We start from the raw sequence: 14,818 nt of genomic DNA, 5'->3' as shown, positions 1-14,818 counted from the left end.
ATTCACGGAGAAGAAAGTGGGCGGTCCCTAACTTCCGTGACCACCTAATGGGCGTTTTTGATTTTTTGGAGAGGATGTTTCAGATAAATCCGCTTCTCTGAACTTCGAGGCAAGGTTTGTCTAGTATTTGCTCATTTGATTGAAATACATTAACAGTGGGAAGAATAGTCGTATGCATCAACAGCGAGATGACAGTTTCAAGGCGGACGAAGAAACTAATTGCACAAACAGGAGGAGCCAAAGGATGATTTTGATACACGAGGAAGAGGAAGGGATGGTCTTTGATTCTGATCCACTCTTTTTAAAAAAAAAATTGTTTTAAATTTTAATATAACTATAAAGTATTAAAAAATAAATATTTTAAAATATTGTATGACATCCAGTCAACTGTTTTTGTAATCATGACATCTAATGAGCCCTATTAGAAAACTATTTATAAAAATAAAATATTGAAAATTTTCTTTAAAAGATGGTATATATATAATAAATATAATAATTTAGTAAATCTCCTTTCATCTAGATAGGGGTGGCACTAAACCAAATTGGTTTGCAAACCGTTCCAGCTCAACTTAAAAAAACTGGACTTAGTTCAGTTTTTACTTGAGCTTAGCTCTAGTTCATTAAGTATAACAAACCAAACTTTAGATTTTCCAAGTTAGGCTTGTTAACTCGTGAGCCGACCCGTTAGCATAGATTTTCTTAAGAAAATGTCCTTTACTCTAATTGTTCAATTCCCTCTTTAGTTGGTTAATAGTTGCTCTTATTTACCTCAAATCTCAAACACAATTGATCGTTCAACCCTTTTTGGTCTCTCAACATATAATATTGTTGTTTTCCAATAGAATAAAGACTATTGATAGACATGTTTGCTCTTCTTTCTTTTAGGTCTATTAAGCGGGTTATTATACATTAATATGCTCCATTGCAAAGTTTTAGATTGCTCTGTGGTACCATATAGTTCAATGATACCAAGGTCATCATAATATTTTATTTATTTATTTTATAAATATTTTATTTTTAAAGTTGTAAATATAGATTAGAGCTCAAACTCAAGCTTAAACTTTATTAAAATATTTGGGTTCGAGCTCTATTCCAATTTTGGGCTGGCTGAACTCAAGGTAAGTATATATATCAAACCAAGTTTGCTCGGTGATGCAAATACCACCAATTTTTTTTATTATTTGTTGAGTAAATTTTTTACTCAAAATTTCCATTGACCACATAGCATAGCTTGATCGTCGTTGTCTTCGAAAGAGAGACACATGAGAGTCTCGATTGTAAAGAGAGACAACATGTCATTGAACTAAAGAAGGTCTTTTCATGGCTAACCCTAGAAGAACTTCAAACGCAAGCTTTGAAGCTCCACAAACCCAATTACTCTCTTTCTCCTCGGTGATTTATTTCCTGAAGAAGTCACAAGCCTTTCCATTCTTGCTTTCCATATTAGTTTTTGTTATTTGGGTGTCTTAAATGGATATCCGAATACCCGAGTACCTGCTCTGAGTTCCTGTACCCGATTACGGGCCCACGTATCTTACTTGATTAAATCATTTAATCGGGATCTCTCTATCGGGAGAGTATTTGAGTTGAGACTTACGGGAAGGGAGTTTTTCGTCGGGGAAGAGGGTTTCGTCGAGAGGAAGAGGGTTTTTCTAGGAAGAGAGCTTCATTGGGAGAAATCGATGTTCGATTTGTATGCTTGGAGCCGCAAAGCTCTCTTCTTCGCTCGACTTAGCGGAATCTTCGTCATCTCCCATAGAGTAGGTTGTTGCCGAACCACGTAACCCCTGTCTCTTCTCCTTGTATTGATTTACTAATTTTCTGCTCATATTTGCTTTCTCTTTTAGATTATATACTTCGTAGTTGATATTCTCGATTTATTATGCTCGGATTTGTGTCTTCGTTATAACAATTGGTATCAGAGCGGGGTTTTACGGTGACGGCGCCGAATTTCTGTTTGTCTCTTTCTGTTTCCGTTGACGGAAAGAGAGCTCTCTGTCCCGAGCTTCCGTTTGGTGGTTTTCTGGAAGTGCCAAGGGGAAGAAAAACATTTTGGCATTGTTTGGTGGTTTCTGTCAGTGCCGAGGGGAAGAAATTTTTTTTTTTGGGCACAGTTCAGTGTTGGATTCTGGAAGTGATGAGATAGAAGAAACTCTGTTTATCAGAAAAATCCAGAGAAAAGATTTTTAAGCATCTGAGCATTTTTTCGTGACTGAGGGTATTTTAGTAATTATGACTACGAAGTATACATTAGAGAAATTTGATGGGCAGATGAGTTTCAGTTTGTCGCGCGTGAAGATGCGTGCCTTGTTAGTACAGCAAATATTCCACAGAACATTGAATGAAAAGGATAAGTTTTCAGCTACGATGTCAGAAGAAGCCAAGGAGGATCTTGACATCAAAGCTCTTAGTTCCATTCAGTTGTTTTGGCCGATGAGGTTTTGCGGGAAGTTGCAGATGAGATGACAGCAGCTGGTTTGTGGCTGAACTTGGAGAGTATTTATATGATTAAATTTCTCACGAACAAGCTGTATTTGAAGCAACACTTTTACACTCTTTGGATGAAGGAAGGTACATCTCTCAAAGAACATCTTAATGAGTTCAATAAGATTGTTTTGGATTTGAGAAATATAGATGTTACCATTGAATATGAGGATCAATCACTGATTGTGACTTGCTCTTTACCCCCATCCTATGAGCACTTCGTTACGACTGTGCTCCATGGGCACGATACCATCTCTATGGAGGATCTTAAGGCATCTTTATACTCTAAGGAGTTGAGGAAAAAGGTGTCTACTAGTGGGAGGGAGGAGCAAGCAGATGGTCTGTTTGTTCGAGGGCGAACGAAGGAGAAGGATTTTGGAGGCAGTGGCCGTTTTAGGCCGAAGTCAAAGGGGAAAAGGGGCAAGTGCTATTATTGTCATCAACCAAGTCATTTTGCAAGAGATTGTCCAAAACTCAAAGAGAAGTAGAAAAGATAAGAAAAGGAAGAGGTTGTTGGGGTTGCTGAAGATCATTCTGATGGCTCAGAATATGTTCTCACAGTTGAGTGTTGCACACTCACAGGATGAGTGGATACTTGATTCAGGCCGCTCCTACCACATGTGTCCTATCAAGGATTTTTTCTGCGACATATCAGTCGGTAAATGGTGGTACAATTTTGATGGGGATTTTTTGCTCTGTAAAATTGTTTGGGATTGGAACGGTTCAGATCAAGATGTATGGCGGTATAGTGAGAATTTTGTAAGAAGTTTGGCATGTACCAGTTTTGTTTTTTCTCTAGGTTCTCTTGTTTCCCTTGGCAGCAGATATATAGCTGAAGGTAGAGTTTTTTGGAGGTCTATATGGGTACACTGGTTGTGATGAAAGGGAAAAAGGTTGGTAACCTTTTATGTGCTTCAGGGCAGTACAGTCATAGGTACTGTAGCAAGTTCATTATCTTCAGATTCAGATATTGACACGACTCGTCTGTGGAATATTCGGTTAGGGCATATCAGTGAGTAGGTGGAGTTTGAGGGTGATGAGTACGGCTACGCCGACATGGTCGCTTATGCATTACTTGTGGCAGAGACCGTTTAGTTTCTAGAGTCCTCTAACTACCGTGAAGCTGTCACGGGTAGTGATGCTGCTCAATTCACACTTTTACGTTCTACACTCAAGTTCAAGCACAGTTTAGACTTTCGTTTGGTGTTCGCAGTACCTGAGGAGGATGCCCTAAGGGGCAAGGTGGAGAAGACGATAAACAGTTTGATTTTTCAGAGAGGATTATTTCCATTTAAGCCAAGGTGGAGATTTGTTATTTGGGTGTCTTAAATGGATACCCGAATATCGATACCCACATACCCGAGTACCTGCTCTGAGTTCTTGTATCCGATTACCCTATTACGGACCCGTGTATGTTACCCGATTAAATCATTTAATCGGAATCTCTCTGTTGGGAGAGTTTTTGAGTTGAGACTTACGGGAAGGGGGTTTTTCGTCGGGGAAGAGGGTTTCGTCGAGAGGAAGAGGGCTTCATTGGGAGAAATCGGTGTTCGATTTGTATGCTTGGAGCCGCAAAGCTCTCTTCTTCGCTCGACTTAGTGGAGTCATCGTCATCTCCCATGGAGTAGCCTGTTGTCGAACCACGTAACCCCTGTTTCTTCTCCTTTTGTGTTGATTTACTGATTTTCTGTTCATATTTGCTTTCTCTCTTAGATTACATACTTCTTAGTTGATATTCTCGGTTTATTATGCACGGATTTGTGTCTTTGTTATAACAGTTTTCCTCACATGGGTTTCTCTCAAATTCCAACAGCCTAACCGTATCTGTTCTTCCGAAGCCGAACAGTCATCAGAACAGGGTCGGCAATGGAAGATGGAGGCTGACGGATTTGCTAATCTGGTGAGGATCAGCTTCCGAAAGTTTCCTTCTGACATTTTCAAATACGAGAGAGGATGGTTATTAAACCCAGTGACTCTTGCTCAGCAGGCAGGCATTACAGGTCGGTTGTGTTAAACTAGAACTGAAAGCTAGCAAATAGAAGAAAAAAGTTAATTCATTTTTAACTAATTTTTGTTCCAGTTGCTTAGTTTCCACCTATTTTTACATACTATTGGCTGTTTCCTTTGCACTCATGCCCAATTGAAAGACAACGATTGCTGAATCTCCTTCATATTTTTTGCTTCTGAGGATGAAGACAACAATTGAAGGCCTAACTCCGGAAAGTCTTAAAATGCTCCAAGCCTCTGACACTTGAACACTTCCCGGTTGGTCTCGTAGTGTAGAAACTAGGTGGCTTTAGGCTTTGAAGTTTTCCAAAACTTGCATGGATCGGCAAGCTTTCTGTAAATTTCTCTAAGGTTGTTTGAGTGGAATAAGTTGTTTAAAACATAAATAAAGCCGAAAGAGGTTTTTAATGGAACGTGTATCGTTAATCAGGTTGAGGAAGAGAAGTGGTGGATGTCTCCCGCACGTCATACACAATACAGCAAAGACATCTCCGCCTGTCACTTGTATTAGTATACAGCAAGTTGGGAATTTCGTATTTTTTACGAGTAGATTAAGATCAAGGTGTTGTTTAGCTAATTTTTTACGTGTTTGTTTGCTTCAAGCTTTCAGCGAAGGAGGAAGAGCGAAGATGACTGTTTGCTTGCACGCAAGGAGTTATGCCAAAATGCTAAGCAAGAACAGGAATTTTTAACTTCTAACCTACCATCTTCGCTTATCATCGTTTTTTTATTTCGAGTAAGCGGACGGGTTTCGTTTCCGTATAAGAAGGCAGGCGCCGTGAGCATGAAAACCCAAGCTTTTCTACACTTTCCATGTTCCGAGCAAGACAGGCTCTTAGGGCACCATTTTTGCTGAGCTTTCTGAAACACCTCTCGACGGAGGCGGAGATGGCGAAAAAGAGGGTGGCTGTGTTGGTTGGGTGCAACTACGCCAACACCCCACACAAGCTGCACGGCTGCATCAACGACGTGCTTGCCATGCGTGACACCCTCGTTGCTCGCTTCGGCTTCGACCCGTCCCACGTCGAGCTCCTCACCGACGGACCCGACTCTCCCATCCAACCCACCGGCAAAAACATCAAGTCCGTTCTCCGTCGCGTGATCGACGGGGCCGGCCCCGGCGCCGTGCTCTTCTTTCATTACAGCGGCCACGGCACCCGTATCCCGTCCGTCAAGCCTGGCCACCCTTTCCGGCAAGACGAAGCCATCGTGCCCTGCGATTTCAATCTCATCACAGGTGAGCTGCTTGCCGCCGCAGGTTAATGCTGCCCATGATCGATCATAGTTAAATGCTAATTAGCGAGTTCGGACAAGTCAACTTCATGTCAAAGTTAATTTGACTCTATAACTCTAATAATTTTTTTGTTTTCACCAGACGTTGACTTCCGGGACCTGGTCAACCGTCTGCAGAATGAAGCCAGTTTCACGATGCTGTCGGATTCATGCCACAGCGGGGGACTCATCGACAAGGAGAAGGAGCAGATTGGCCCTGCATCAGCAGACCGCGGAGGATCTCCTCTCATCCAACGGCAGAGAACCATCTCCTTCGACTCCATCATGGTCCATCTCTCTTCCCTCTCCGGCATTTCCTCCGCGCACATCGGCGACCACCTCTCCCATCTCTTTGGGGACGAAGCGAGCCCAAAGTTGAGAAAGAATGAGGCGGCCCTACCGATGAGGCGGGACAAGGGAATCCTGCTGAGCGGGTGTCAGGCTAACGAGACGTCGGCGGACATGGACCCCAGCATGGGCGGAGGGAAGTCGTTCGGGGCGTTCAGCTACGCGGTGGAGACGGTGCTGAAGTCGCACGCCGGAGCTCTGAGCAACAGGGAGCTGGTGTCGCGTGCGAGGCAGGTGCTGATGAAACAAGGGTTCGAGCAGCATCCCTGCCTCTACTGCAGCGACGAGAATGCGGACGCGCCCTTCCTGTGTCAGCAGGCTCATTAGATGAGATGAGCCGTGTGCGTGTTTCACCGCTGTGGTGTGAACCTTGGAATAAATAAGTAAGCAGGTCAGGTTGTTCTATTGAAATCAAGGGTTTGGATTTGAATTTGGCATCTTGGGATTATTCTGGGTGAAAGAAAAGGAGTTATGTCTTAATTTCTCTATTGTTGTATGAGGGGATAATGATGTTGAGGAACTACTTGCAGTTCAATGCCTACATGGTTAAACATTTGACACATTGTTACCCTCAAATCGAAGTAAATATTTAAATATTTATTAATTTGCCATTAATTTTGATCATAAAGTTCCATGTTTGTTTCACAAACAAAAAATTTCAGGTTGGTTTACTAAATGACATCAATTTTTAGGTTAATTTATTGCATGTGATTTCATGTATTCCACCCTGATTAGTTTTAGGTATCTAGAATGTTGAGGTTATCAATAACAATTTTAATCATATAAAGTAATATGAATGTTATATAATTCCAAATTGTAGAGTATTTCATGACATGATATTGAAAATGTCAGTAAACAAACAATCTAACATATTATGGCACATAAATAATTCGTGCGTATTAGCGAGGAGATGGTATGTCATGTATTCAATTCAACTACGGTTTATTTTACTTTTAATGTTGTTGTTAAACTAAATCTTGTATGATAACATTTGTCGGTGAGGATATTTTTAACATTGATCACTTTAGGAATACCCATCTTGGGGCTACACAAGGATGAAGTGTAGAAGTCGAGGAAAAATATGTTACATATATTTATTTAAATATTTATTCTTATTAAAGAAACAATATTATTTATTGTGTTTTTTATAGTGAAATCTTCAATATAATGGGATGTAGTGGATGATGGAAGAAGTGGTTGCAACTAGCACCCTTGTGGATGAGTGGGTGATACTACATTTTGTACCTTGCCACAAATCTAGTTACATCAATTGGTTAGGTCAAGCTCAACTACCTCTTCATTGAATACCTTGAGAGATAAAATACCATGAGTATATTTTTTGTATTTTTTACATTTACATTTATTTATATTCAAAATTTTGTGTATATTTTTAAGTACATTGAATATTTATAGATTACATAACTTTTTCTAATGTGTTTTTAATTAATTTTTATTATTTATTATTATATAATTTAAATAAAAAACATACTTAAAAAATATTTTTACCTTTTCACCAATAAAAGTTTTTTTTAAAAATATTATACTTTTACCCACGAAAATAGGTATTCCATGAGTAATAGAAGGTTCATTTTAAAAAACCTTGTCCTAGAGAAATTTCAATTTTGTTGGCTTTAATTGTTTAATTAAACTTCTACAAGTGAAATTTTGTTTTTGCAATAAAAAAAGAAACTTTTGCGAATGAAAATTTTCATTTGCAAAAGTTCAATTTCTTGTAGTGTCAACATAGTTTGTTCCTGTTACACAATTTCTTCTAGCTTACAATGTTAACTTTGATAATATTATGTTTTATAAGAGAAATTTGATGTTGACTTGAATAGTAATGTGGAACCCGCATGCTATATTGGGTGCTACATTTTGACAACACCGGTCTGCTATGTGCACATGGTATTGAGAGTGTGGAAGTTAGCACATGGCACTGTCTACTCCTTATAGAGGGTTTTCCTCGAGGACTAGGAGTGGCTATGCATGAACGTGCTTGTGGGGAAGAGGTTCCAGGTGATTTAATCATTAGAGATTTTGTTTTAAAATGTCAACTATTATTTTATTTTATTCATGTCTAATTTTCGTTTGCAGAAACATTCCCAAATAAAGGTCGAAAATGTTAGAAATAAAATGTTCGACTTACTACTAGGTCAAAGACTTTTATACTTATAAGAGGGAAAATTATATGTATTTAACTTGGAGTATTTTTTTTTTTATGTGTACTATTAATATAATATATTTACACGCACATGTCCTCCTAAATGTGTATTGAGCAATTTCGAATTACTCATTAGCCTGATTACGTGTAGACTGAGGGAACTGAAGAATAATATGTAAGTATAACTTTTTATTTTAAGAAATAATTATTTTAACTTATGTTATTGTCCACTAGAGGAGATGTAGCGATTGGTACAAGAGACATAAGAGGCCATTGTGCGATGGATTCATGGAACTTGTTTTAAGTATGATAAAAGGGTTGAGTTTGTATAAACTGCCTATATCTAGGAATGCTAATTCATCTTCGTCTAAAATGACTACATATAGAGGGGGAGTTGCATGAAGCTAAAGAGGCATTGTCCTACACTTAGAAGCAATTGAGAAATGTACAAAGTCATGTTGAGGAGTCTGATCGTTGTGCTAAGTAGCAAGAAAGTAAGATGAAGAACTTAGTGATGCAGATGCAATTGTTCTTTCAGCATATGCAAAATTGGAGCCAAACGCCCCTTGATCCTCCTACTAATGGCAAACATTTTTTTTTGTACAATTTTTACATTGTTAGTATTTTTTAAAAAATCATATAATTTGTAAAAAAAATGAGATTTTATTATACTTTTTTGTTATATAGTTTATGAAGTAATATCTAAAAATCTTTTAATGTCATTAACATGAACTACTCAAACATAAGATGATAAACTATTTCGTGGCCTTTGAATTATTTGATAATATATGTTCTACAATCTCATTTTATCAGTTTCATTACCACAAAACATGAAAGCCAATTAGAGACATTACTTCCCAATTCATGTTTCAAACCACTAATTGACCAAACCAAAATACTTTGGGAAGATATGAGAAAGGAACAAATTCCCCATGAAGAACCTCATCTAAGTTGTCAACATTAAAACCACTTAATTGAAAGCATTCATTATGAAGAAGTTGCCCAATACCTTTAAATTCAAAAAAACAAAAAAAAAAAAAAAATCTTCGTTTTGCTTTCCGGCTCATTACTTGGATGAAAAATGATTAAACGAGAGACAATATTCTTCTTTTCAGTAAATAAAACACACCAACTGATGCAGGCAATGAATGCTGCGAATAATACGATGGGATGTGATCCATCATCCATTCCAGCTTTCAGGGAAAAAGAAGAAGAGACTCAAAAGAAGACAGCACTGTTCATTCCCATGAAACTAGTGCGGAGTGCCAGCAACGACGTAACCTCGTTTTCGTTTTTACTTCCATTCTTGAACCAGCACTGTTCTTCTGCTTTCATGGAGAGAGAAGACAGCGGCCTGCAAGTACTAAGTGTACATTTTCTTTTCCCAGCTGTATGCCGATAACTATCTCCGATTCTAGTCCTCCGTCCAGTACGCAAATACCTTTTGGCATGCATGACAAGATACACGAACAAAGAGATTGCAAGCAACCTCACTTTCTGAGAAAGAAAAAGACGAAGAGCTCACGAATCGATTAGAAATCTCCATCGGATTCCACTTTCTTTCGGCCGCGACAATAAAGAGAAAACGTGTCTCCTTGTTCCTTTTTTTTTTTTTTTCCTCCTTCAAGAACGGAAAAAGATGCACTTACCAATTGATTATCCTTAAAGAAAACTTAATTAATTAACCCATTTTTCTCCTTTTCCTTTCTGTCTCTTTGTTTTCCATTTCTGAGTTTCAGACAGGAATAAGTCATGGATTTATTAGACTGGTTGCTTCGACATTAATGATATTAACTCTTGTTCTCATAATCTGGAATTCTTGTTTCTTGTCTTGGGGTGTTTGCAGTCTAATCACTTCTCATAATCTCCTTTTAATTTGGTTTAGTTGACATTAGTAGCTGTTCGTATTAATGGAGCTCATTGATATCTAAACACATAAGACAACTAAGTAACAGAGAGAGAGAGAGAGAGAGAGAGAGAGAGAGAGAGAGAGAGAGAGAGAGAGAGAGAGAGAGATAATATTGAAGAGCTTTCAATAATGAAAAAAAGGTGGCATACAAGGGACTTGGTTCTTTTTAATTAAAGAGATCATTAATAACAGTTTTCAATTCATTTATGGGTACTAAACACAGTGACTTAATATCATTGATGAAGAAGATGCCAATCCTCAGCTCTTAAACCTGCTTGGGAGGCCAATCATTTCACCTCATTACGGCTTTAATTTATTACCAAACTCCCCTTCTTAAGAATAAGCAGAAATGAGAAATATACTGATCATCTCATTTTGTTGGGCCCACAAAACATCATCATTCTTCATCAGGACTGCACATCACTTGATCTCTTCGTTTCTCTCCATTCTGCTCTTCACCTTGGATTCAATCTACCAACTTTGGTGGGGCCTGGGAAATCACTTCTCAGTCAGATTATACCAGAAGTGGTGGCCCACAACCCAAGTCCTGACCTTATGTGGTTGGGGTCCACAGGGTCTAGTACATGTGCCCAGTGATGATTTCTCATGAGGAGTGTTGTTGCTTTTGTAAGGCAGCTGCGGGAAAAGCTGAACCATGTTCGCCCATGCTTTGGCTGACAGATGCTAGCGTGCGCTGGGGAGAATAATGTCCTGCTTGCAGCTTTGCATAGGGTCACCACCCCCCACAAAGTGGGGATCACGGTCAATTGGTCGCTTCAAGATCAGATCTTCCCTAGACCGTTAGTCTCGCGTAAGAAAGCCATCTCGTCTTCGACCAAATTACGTGAATGCCTCCACACGAGTGGCAAACGTCAGTCACGTTGGAATGGCATAAGGGTAATTTTGTAAAAGGTGAGGGGGATTTGTCGATGCTTTTGTGAGACATGCATCAATATCTTCTTCCCTCATTACTCGACTCCGACTCAGTCTCGTCTCTTCTAACTCATGCGAGGCTTCTGGCCTCCACTGCCACGGCTGAGGACAGCGAAGAGGAAGGAATGGCGACGGCGCTGCTCACGTCGGGATCTCGGAGGGAGGGAAGATCGGGTTCGCGCCGGGAGACCGTGACGGAGAGTCTTAAATGCAGGAAAATCGGTTGCATGTCCGGCATCCTCCACCTCTTGCATTCTCCCTCTCGCAAACGCCTCACTTTAGGTCTCCGACCTGGTTTCTGTCTTCCTTATCGTCTTCTCTGTTTTTTTTTTTTTTCTGTAAGAGAGTTTGCTTGTGCGTCCGTATCTCACTCACTTTCTTCAACGACAAATTTTCGTTTTCTGTTCTTCTCATTTCTTGAAAATGTTGATTATTACTTCATAAATTTCTCTCCGTATGTTTTAGTTGGCTGGTATTGTCTATTTTTTCTTTCTTTTTTTCTGCTAACTTCTAAATTTTATTTTCTGAAGTTCGCACTTCATTCACTGCGTTTCATGCTTTCAGCTTGCATTTGTTCTTTTCTGACTGATGCTATTCTTAACTTTTTCTTCTTTTCCAGTAAATTCCAATCTCGTCTTTTCAGGTTCTTGAATTGACGAGATCTTATTTATGTGCTTTTTACATTTTGTTACGTTTTTCTTTTTGTTGATCAGGTGTAATAAGAAGACATGGGGCTGATTCTGTCTTCTACTGTTTGCAGCTAAAAATCAGGACAAAACCGTTATATCGCCCACAAAATCTAAACCCTCGTCCAAAAGCAAATCACCGGCGAGAACTTCCGCCGGAAATAAGTCAACTCGAACGATCAGAGCATCAGATATTGCTCCGGATGGACTCGAACTACGGAGGTTCTCCTGCGACGTGCCGCGGAGCCCCACCATTACGCCGGAGATACGGCGGTGCAACTCCATCAACTCGCCGGAAACTCTCCGTCGCCCCCCTGCGCTGGTGGCTCGCCTCATGGGTCTCGACGACTTTCCAGCGGAAGAGTCCCCAGCGGAGAAGCGTAGGAAACTCATTACAGCTCTGCAAAAATGCGACGCGGATCTCAAGGCCTTGAAGAGGATCGTAGAGGCCGCCCGCCAGACGGAGGATCAGCGGCGGAAGTCAATGTCCGAGGATCACGAAGGCCTATCAGCGCGGGAATCGGTGAGGCAGAACTTGCAGGAGTCGTCGGCGATGGAGAGCCACTCAAAAAATGGAACAAGTTTGGAAAGTTGTGCTTCTGATAGTGAGACTCTGCCCCTCAGCGAGAAGAGCTGCGGGGAGACCAACAGCGAGCAACCCAGCCCCGTCTCCGTGCTGGACGGAGCAATCTTTTCGCCGGACGATAACAGATACTCGACATCCGACAAAGGTACCGATTTTCGGGTGTTTCTTTGTTTATCTGACTGCTGCCAACTCTTGAGTGTTTCAGTGTGCCAGAGTCGAGGACTTGACAGTTTACTGCCATCTGATGCAGGGGATGTCAGATGTAACAAGCTGAAAGAGGAGGCAATGAACCGATCATTCTTCCACAGGGCCTCCATGGACAAATCTTCGGCGCGGAATTATCAGCGAGAAGAGGACGAACCATTTGAGCATTTGGCGTCCACCATCACATTCCCACGGCGACGATCGTATTTCTGGGGAAGTAAAGAGATGATACAGACCGTGAATGAGATCTGGAAGGACGGAATTTGGGAAGAAAAATGGGAATTAGGGAGAATCTGCGTCTCCTTGGAAGGTCATATATTCGGAGGATTAGTGGAAGAGATGATTACAGAACTTGAATGTTCAATTCCTCTGGACAAATGTAGGAAGCGCCTAATCTTTTAGCTCTTTACAATGATTTCACAAATTTATTCTACTCTCTCATGCACATGAATCAAGAGTTCAAAACCCATCATCATGGATTAGGTAGAATTTTGGTGATGAAGTTTACGATTTTTTTTGAAATCTGCGAAGGAAGCCTTCGGCTCGTTTCGCCATTGTGGGCCACCCAACTATTCACTTAAAGGAACAATTCATGGTGGTGGCATGGTTGGTTCAAGCCTTCAGCTTGTGTCACACTGTCACCTAATTATAGTAAACAAGCGTGTATGGCCCATTTGTGACTTTCAAATCAAAATGACTCATCAATTTTGATTGATTTCTTACATTTCAATGCAAAAAACAAGTTGTTGGCAATGACTCAGATTTGTTTTGTAGTCTATTTTTAGCCGGTAAGGGGTCATGTCTTAAAGTTACGTAGCCATAAATAACAATGGGACAGTTTATTGACATATCATATGCATGGGTCTACATTAAGTAGACACAATGAGCGACCCCAATAGAAAGGAATTAGAGAGGAGATAGCAGTACGACTGATGTAGAGGGGAAGTACTCAGGTTAAGGGTTGCTGATGGTGGTTAATTGGCCAATTGACAGTCGGAGGTGATAGCTACCTCTTCTCCGTGAAGGAAGATTGTCAGATTAGTTCTGTCTACTCTTGTAGTCGGTGGTTTTTTATACCTAACAAATCGGTCTTTTAGGTATATTAGTTAGCTGTTATTGTGGTATCAGAGCTGGGCACGTTATGTCCCGTGTTTGAATCCCGTGAGAGGCGGTTAAGAATAGGCGGGGTGGGTGTCAAAGTAGTTTTGTCCACTTTTGTAAGCGGTAGCTTTCCGCACCTAATAAATTGGTCTTTTGGGTGTATTGGCTAACCGCTGTCATGGTATAAGAGTTGGGCATGCCACGTCCCGCGTTTGAATCCCGTGAGAGGCGATCAAGAATGGGTGGGGTGGGTGTAAGAGTGGTTTTGTCCACTCTTGTAATCGATAGTTTTTTGTACCTAATAGATCGATCTTTTGGGTATATTGGTTAACCACTGTCAAAGATAGCATTGTTTGTGCCACTATAGGAAACAATGGGAAAATTAGTTATAGTGTTTGTATTTTACATTATAAATAATTTTTTGTAAATAATAAAAAATAAAATTAAAAGTAAGAGGTAAGTGGTTAAAAACCATTTCCATGCTTCTTGGTTTAGTTTTGCTATAGTTTCCTATCGGAGTAATATGATAAAGAGGAAAAAAATTTGTCCACATAAATAAGATAAATATTAAAAAATTCCTATAATATTTTTTCTTCCACTTTATTATTAGTACAAACACACCTTCATAATCAACCTAAAGAATAGTTGTCCTTCAAGCAACTGTCAACTTGTCAACATCTGTCCCATCGAACTAACAAACATCTTTCTAGACATTCTTGTTTATTGACATAGTGACATGTATATTTCTAGTACCAACTATTATGGACCAACAATAGACATTTATGTCACGCCAAGTAGCCTCTTGCCTCATGGCATGGACCTATCTTTATCTCCTATAGTGAATGGCAAACCAATATGCGATGGGGGTCTGGGACTCGGAGAGATCGTGCAACAGCGACGTGGCAGGCTGCTTTCGCCTGTCAACACGAGCCGATAGGCGATGGACATACTCCGCGTAAGAACCGCGTCGCACAATCCTCCCTCCTAAAATATCAATCAATTATGCGCCACAAGCTGACGAAATTCTTGCTTGCCTTCCCACTGCCAGGGGCATTGGGTCCGGTGATGCGGAAACCCACGAAACTGACCCTGACCCATCCAACCCGCCCACTTTTACTTCCTCCTGG

At 40.3% G+C, this 14,818-nt stretch overlaps 2 protein-coding genes across 2 annotated transcripts; both read left to right on the top strand.

Annotated features, from left to right (window-relative positions):
* Positions 1–5,319: 5,319 nt before the first annotated feature.
* LOC137959786 (metacaspase-9) lies at positions 5,320–6,620 on the top strand. Its single transcript, XM_068807140.1, has 2 exons — positions 5,320–5,728; positions 5,867–6,620. The coding sequence occupies exons 1-2, from the start codon at positions 5,380–5,382 to the stop codon at positions 6,436–6,438; spliced, it is 921 nt and encodes a 306-aa protein (XP_068663241.1). The 5' UTR covers positions 5,320–5,379; the 3' UTR covers positions 6,439–6,620.
* Positions 6,621–11,178: 4,558 nt separating this feature from the next.
* LOC137960073 (uncharacterized) lies at positions 11,179–13,079 on the top strand. The gene is made up of 3 exons (XM_068807545.1): positions 11,179–11,396; positions 11,875–12,531; positions 12,637–13,079. The coding sequence occupies exons 1-3, from the start codon at positions 11,240–11,242 to the stop codon at positions 12,990–12,992; spliced, it is 1,170 nt and encodes a 389-aa protein (XP_068663646.1). The 5' UTR covers positions 11,179–11,239; the 3' UTR covers positions 12,993–13,079.
* The last annotated feature ends 1,739 nt before the right edge of the window (positions 13,080–14,818 follow it).

The sequence above is a fragment of the Aristolochia californica genome, unplaced genomic scaffold (genome assembly GCF_029961685.1).
Source record: "Aristolochia californica isolate CCGP_79_NKW_82.1479 unplaced genomic scaffold, dmAriCali1.0.hap1 SCAF_3, whole genome shotgun sequence".
Taxonomy (NCBI): domain Eukaryota; kingdom Viridiplantae; phylum Streptophyta; class Magnoliopsida; order Piperales; family Aristolochiaceae; genus Aristolochia; species Aristolochia californica.
The sequence above is the reverse complement of the archived record's forward strand: the minus strand, read 5'-3'. Positions and strand labels throughout refer to the sequence as shown.

Bases quoted from the DNA above. Each gene is read 5' to 3' on its own strand.
- LOC137960073 (XM_068807545.1), top strand. From the start codon at position 11,240: ATGGCGACGGCGCTGCTCACGTCGGGATCTCGGAGGGAGGGAAGATCG. The intron at 11,397-11,874 runs GTCTCCGACCTG...TACTGTTTGCAG, and splicing joins TCGCAAACGCCTCACTTTAG to CTAAAAATCAGGACAAAACC. The intron at 12,532-12,636 runs GTACCGATTTTC...CATCTGATGCAG, and splicing joins ATACTCGACATCCGACAAAG to GGGATGTCAGATGTAACAAG.
- LOC137959786 (XM_068807140.1), top strand. From the start codon at position 5,380: ATGGCGAAAAAGAGGGTGGCTGTGTTGGTTGGGTGCAACTACGCCAAC. The intron at 5,729-5,866 runs GTGAGCTGCTTG...TGTTTTCACCAG, and splicing joins CGATTTCAATCTCATCACAG to ACGTTGACTTCCGGGACCTG.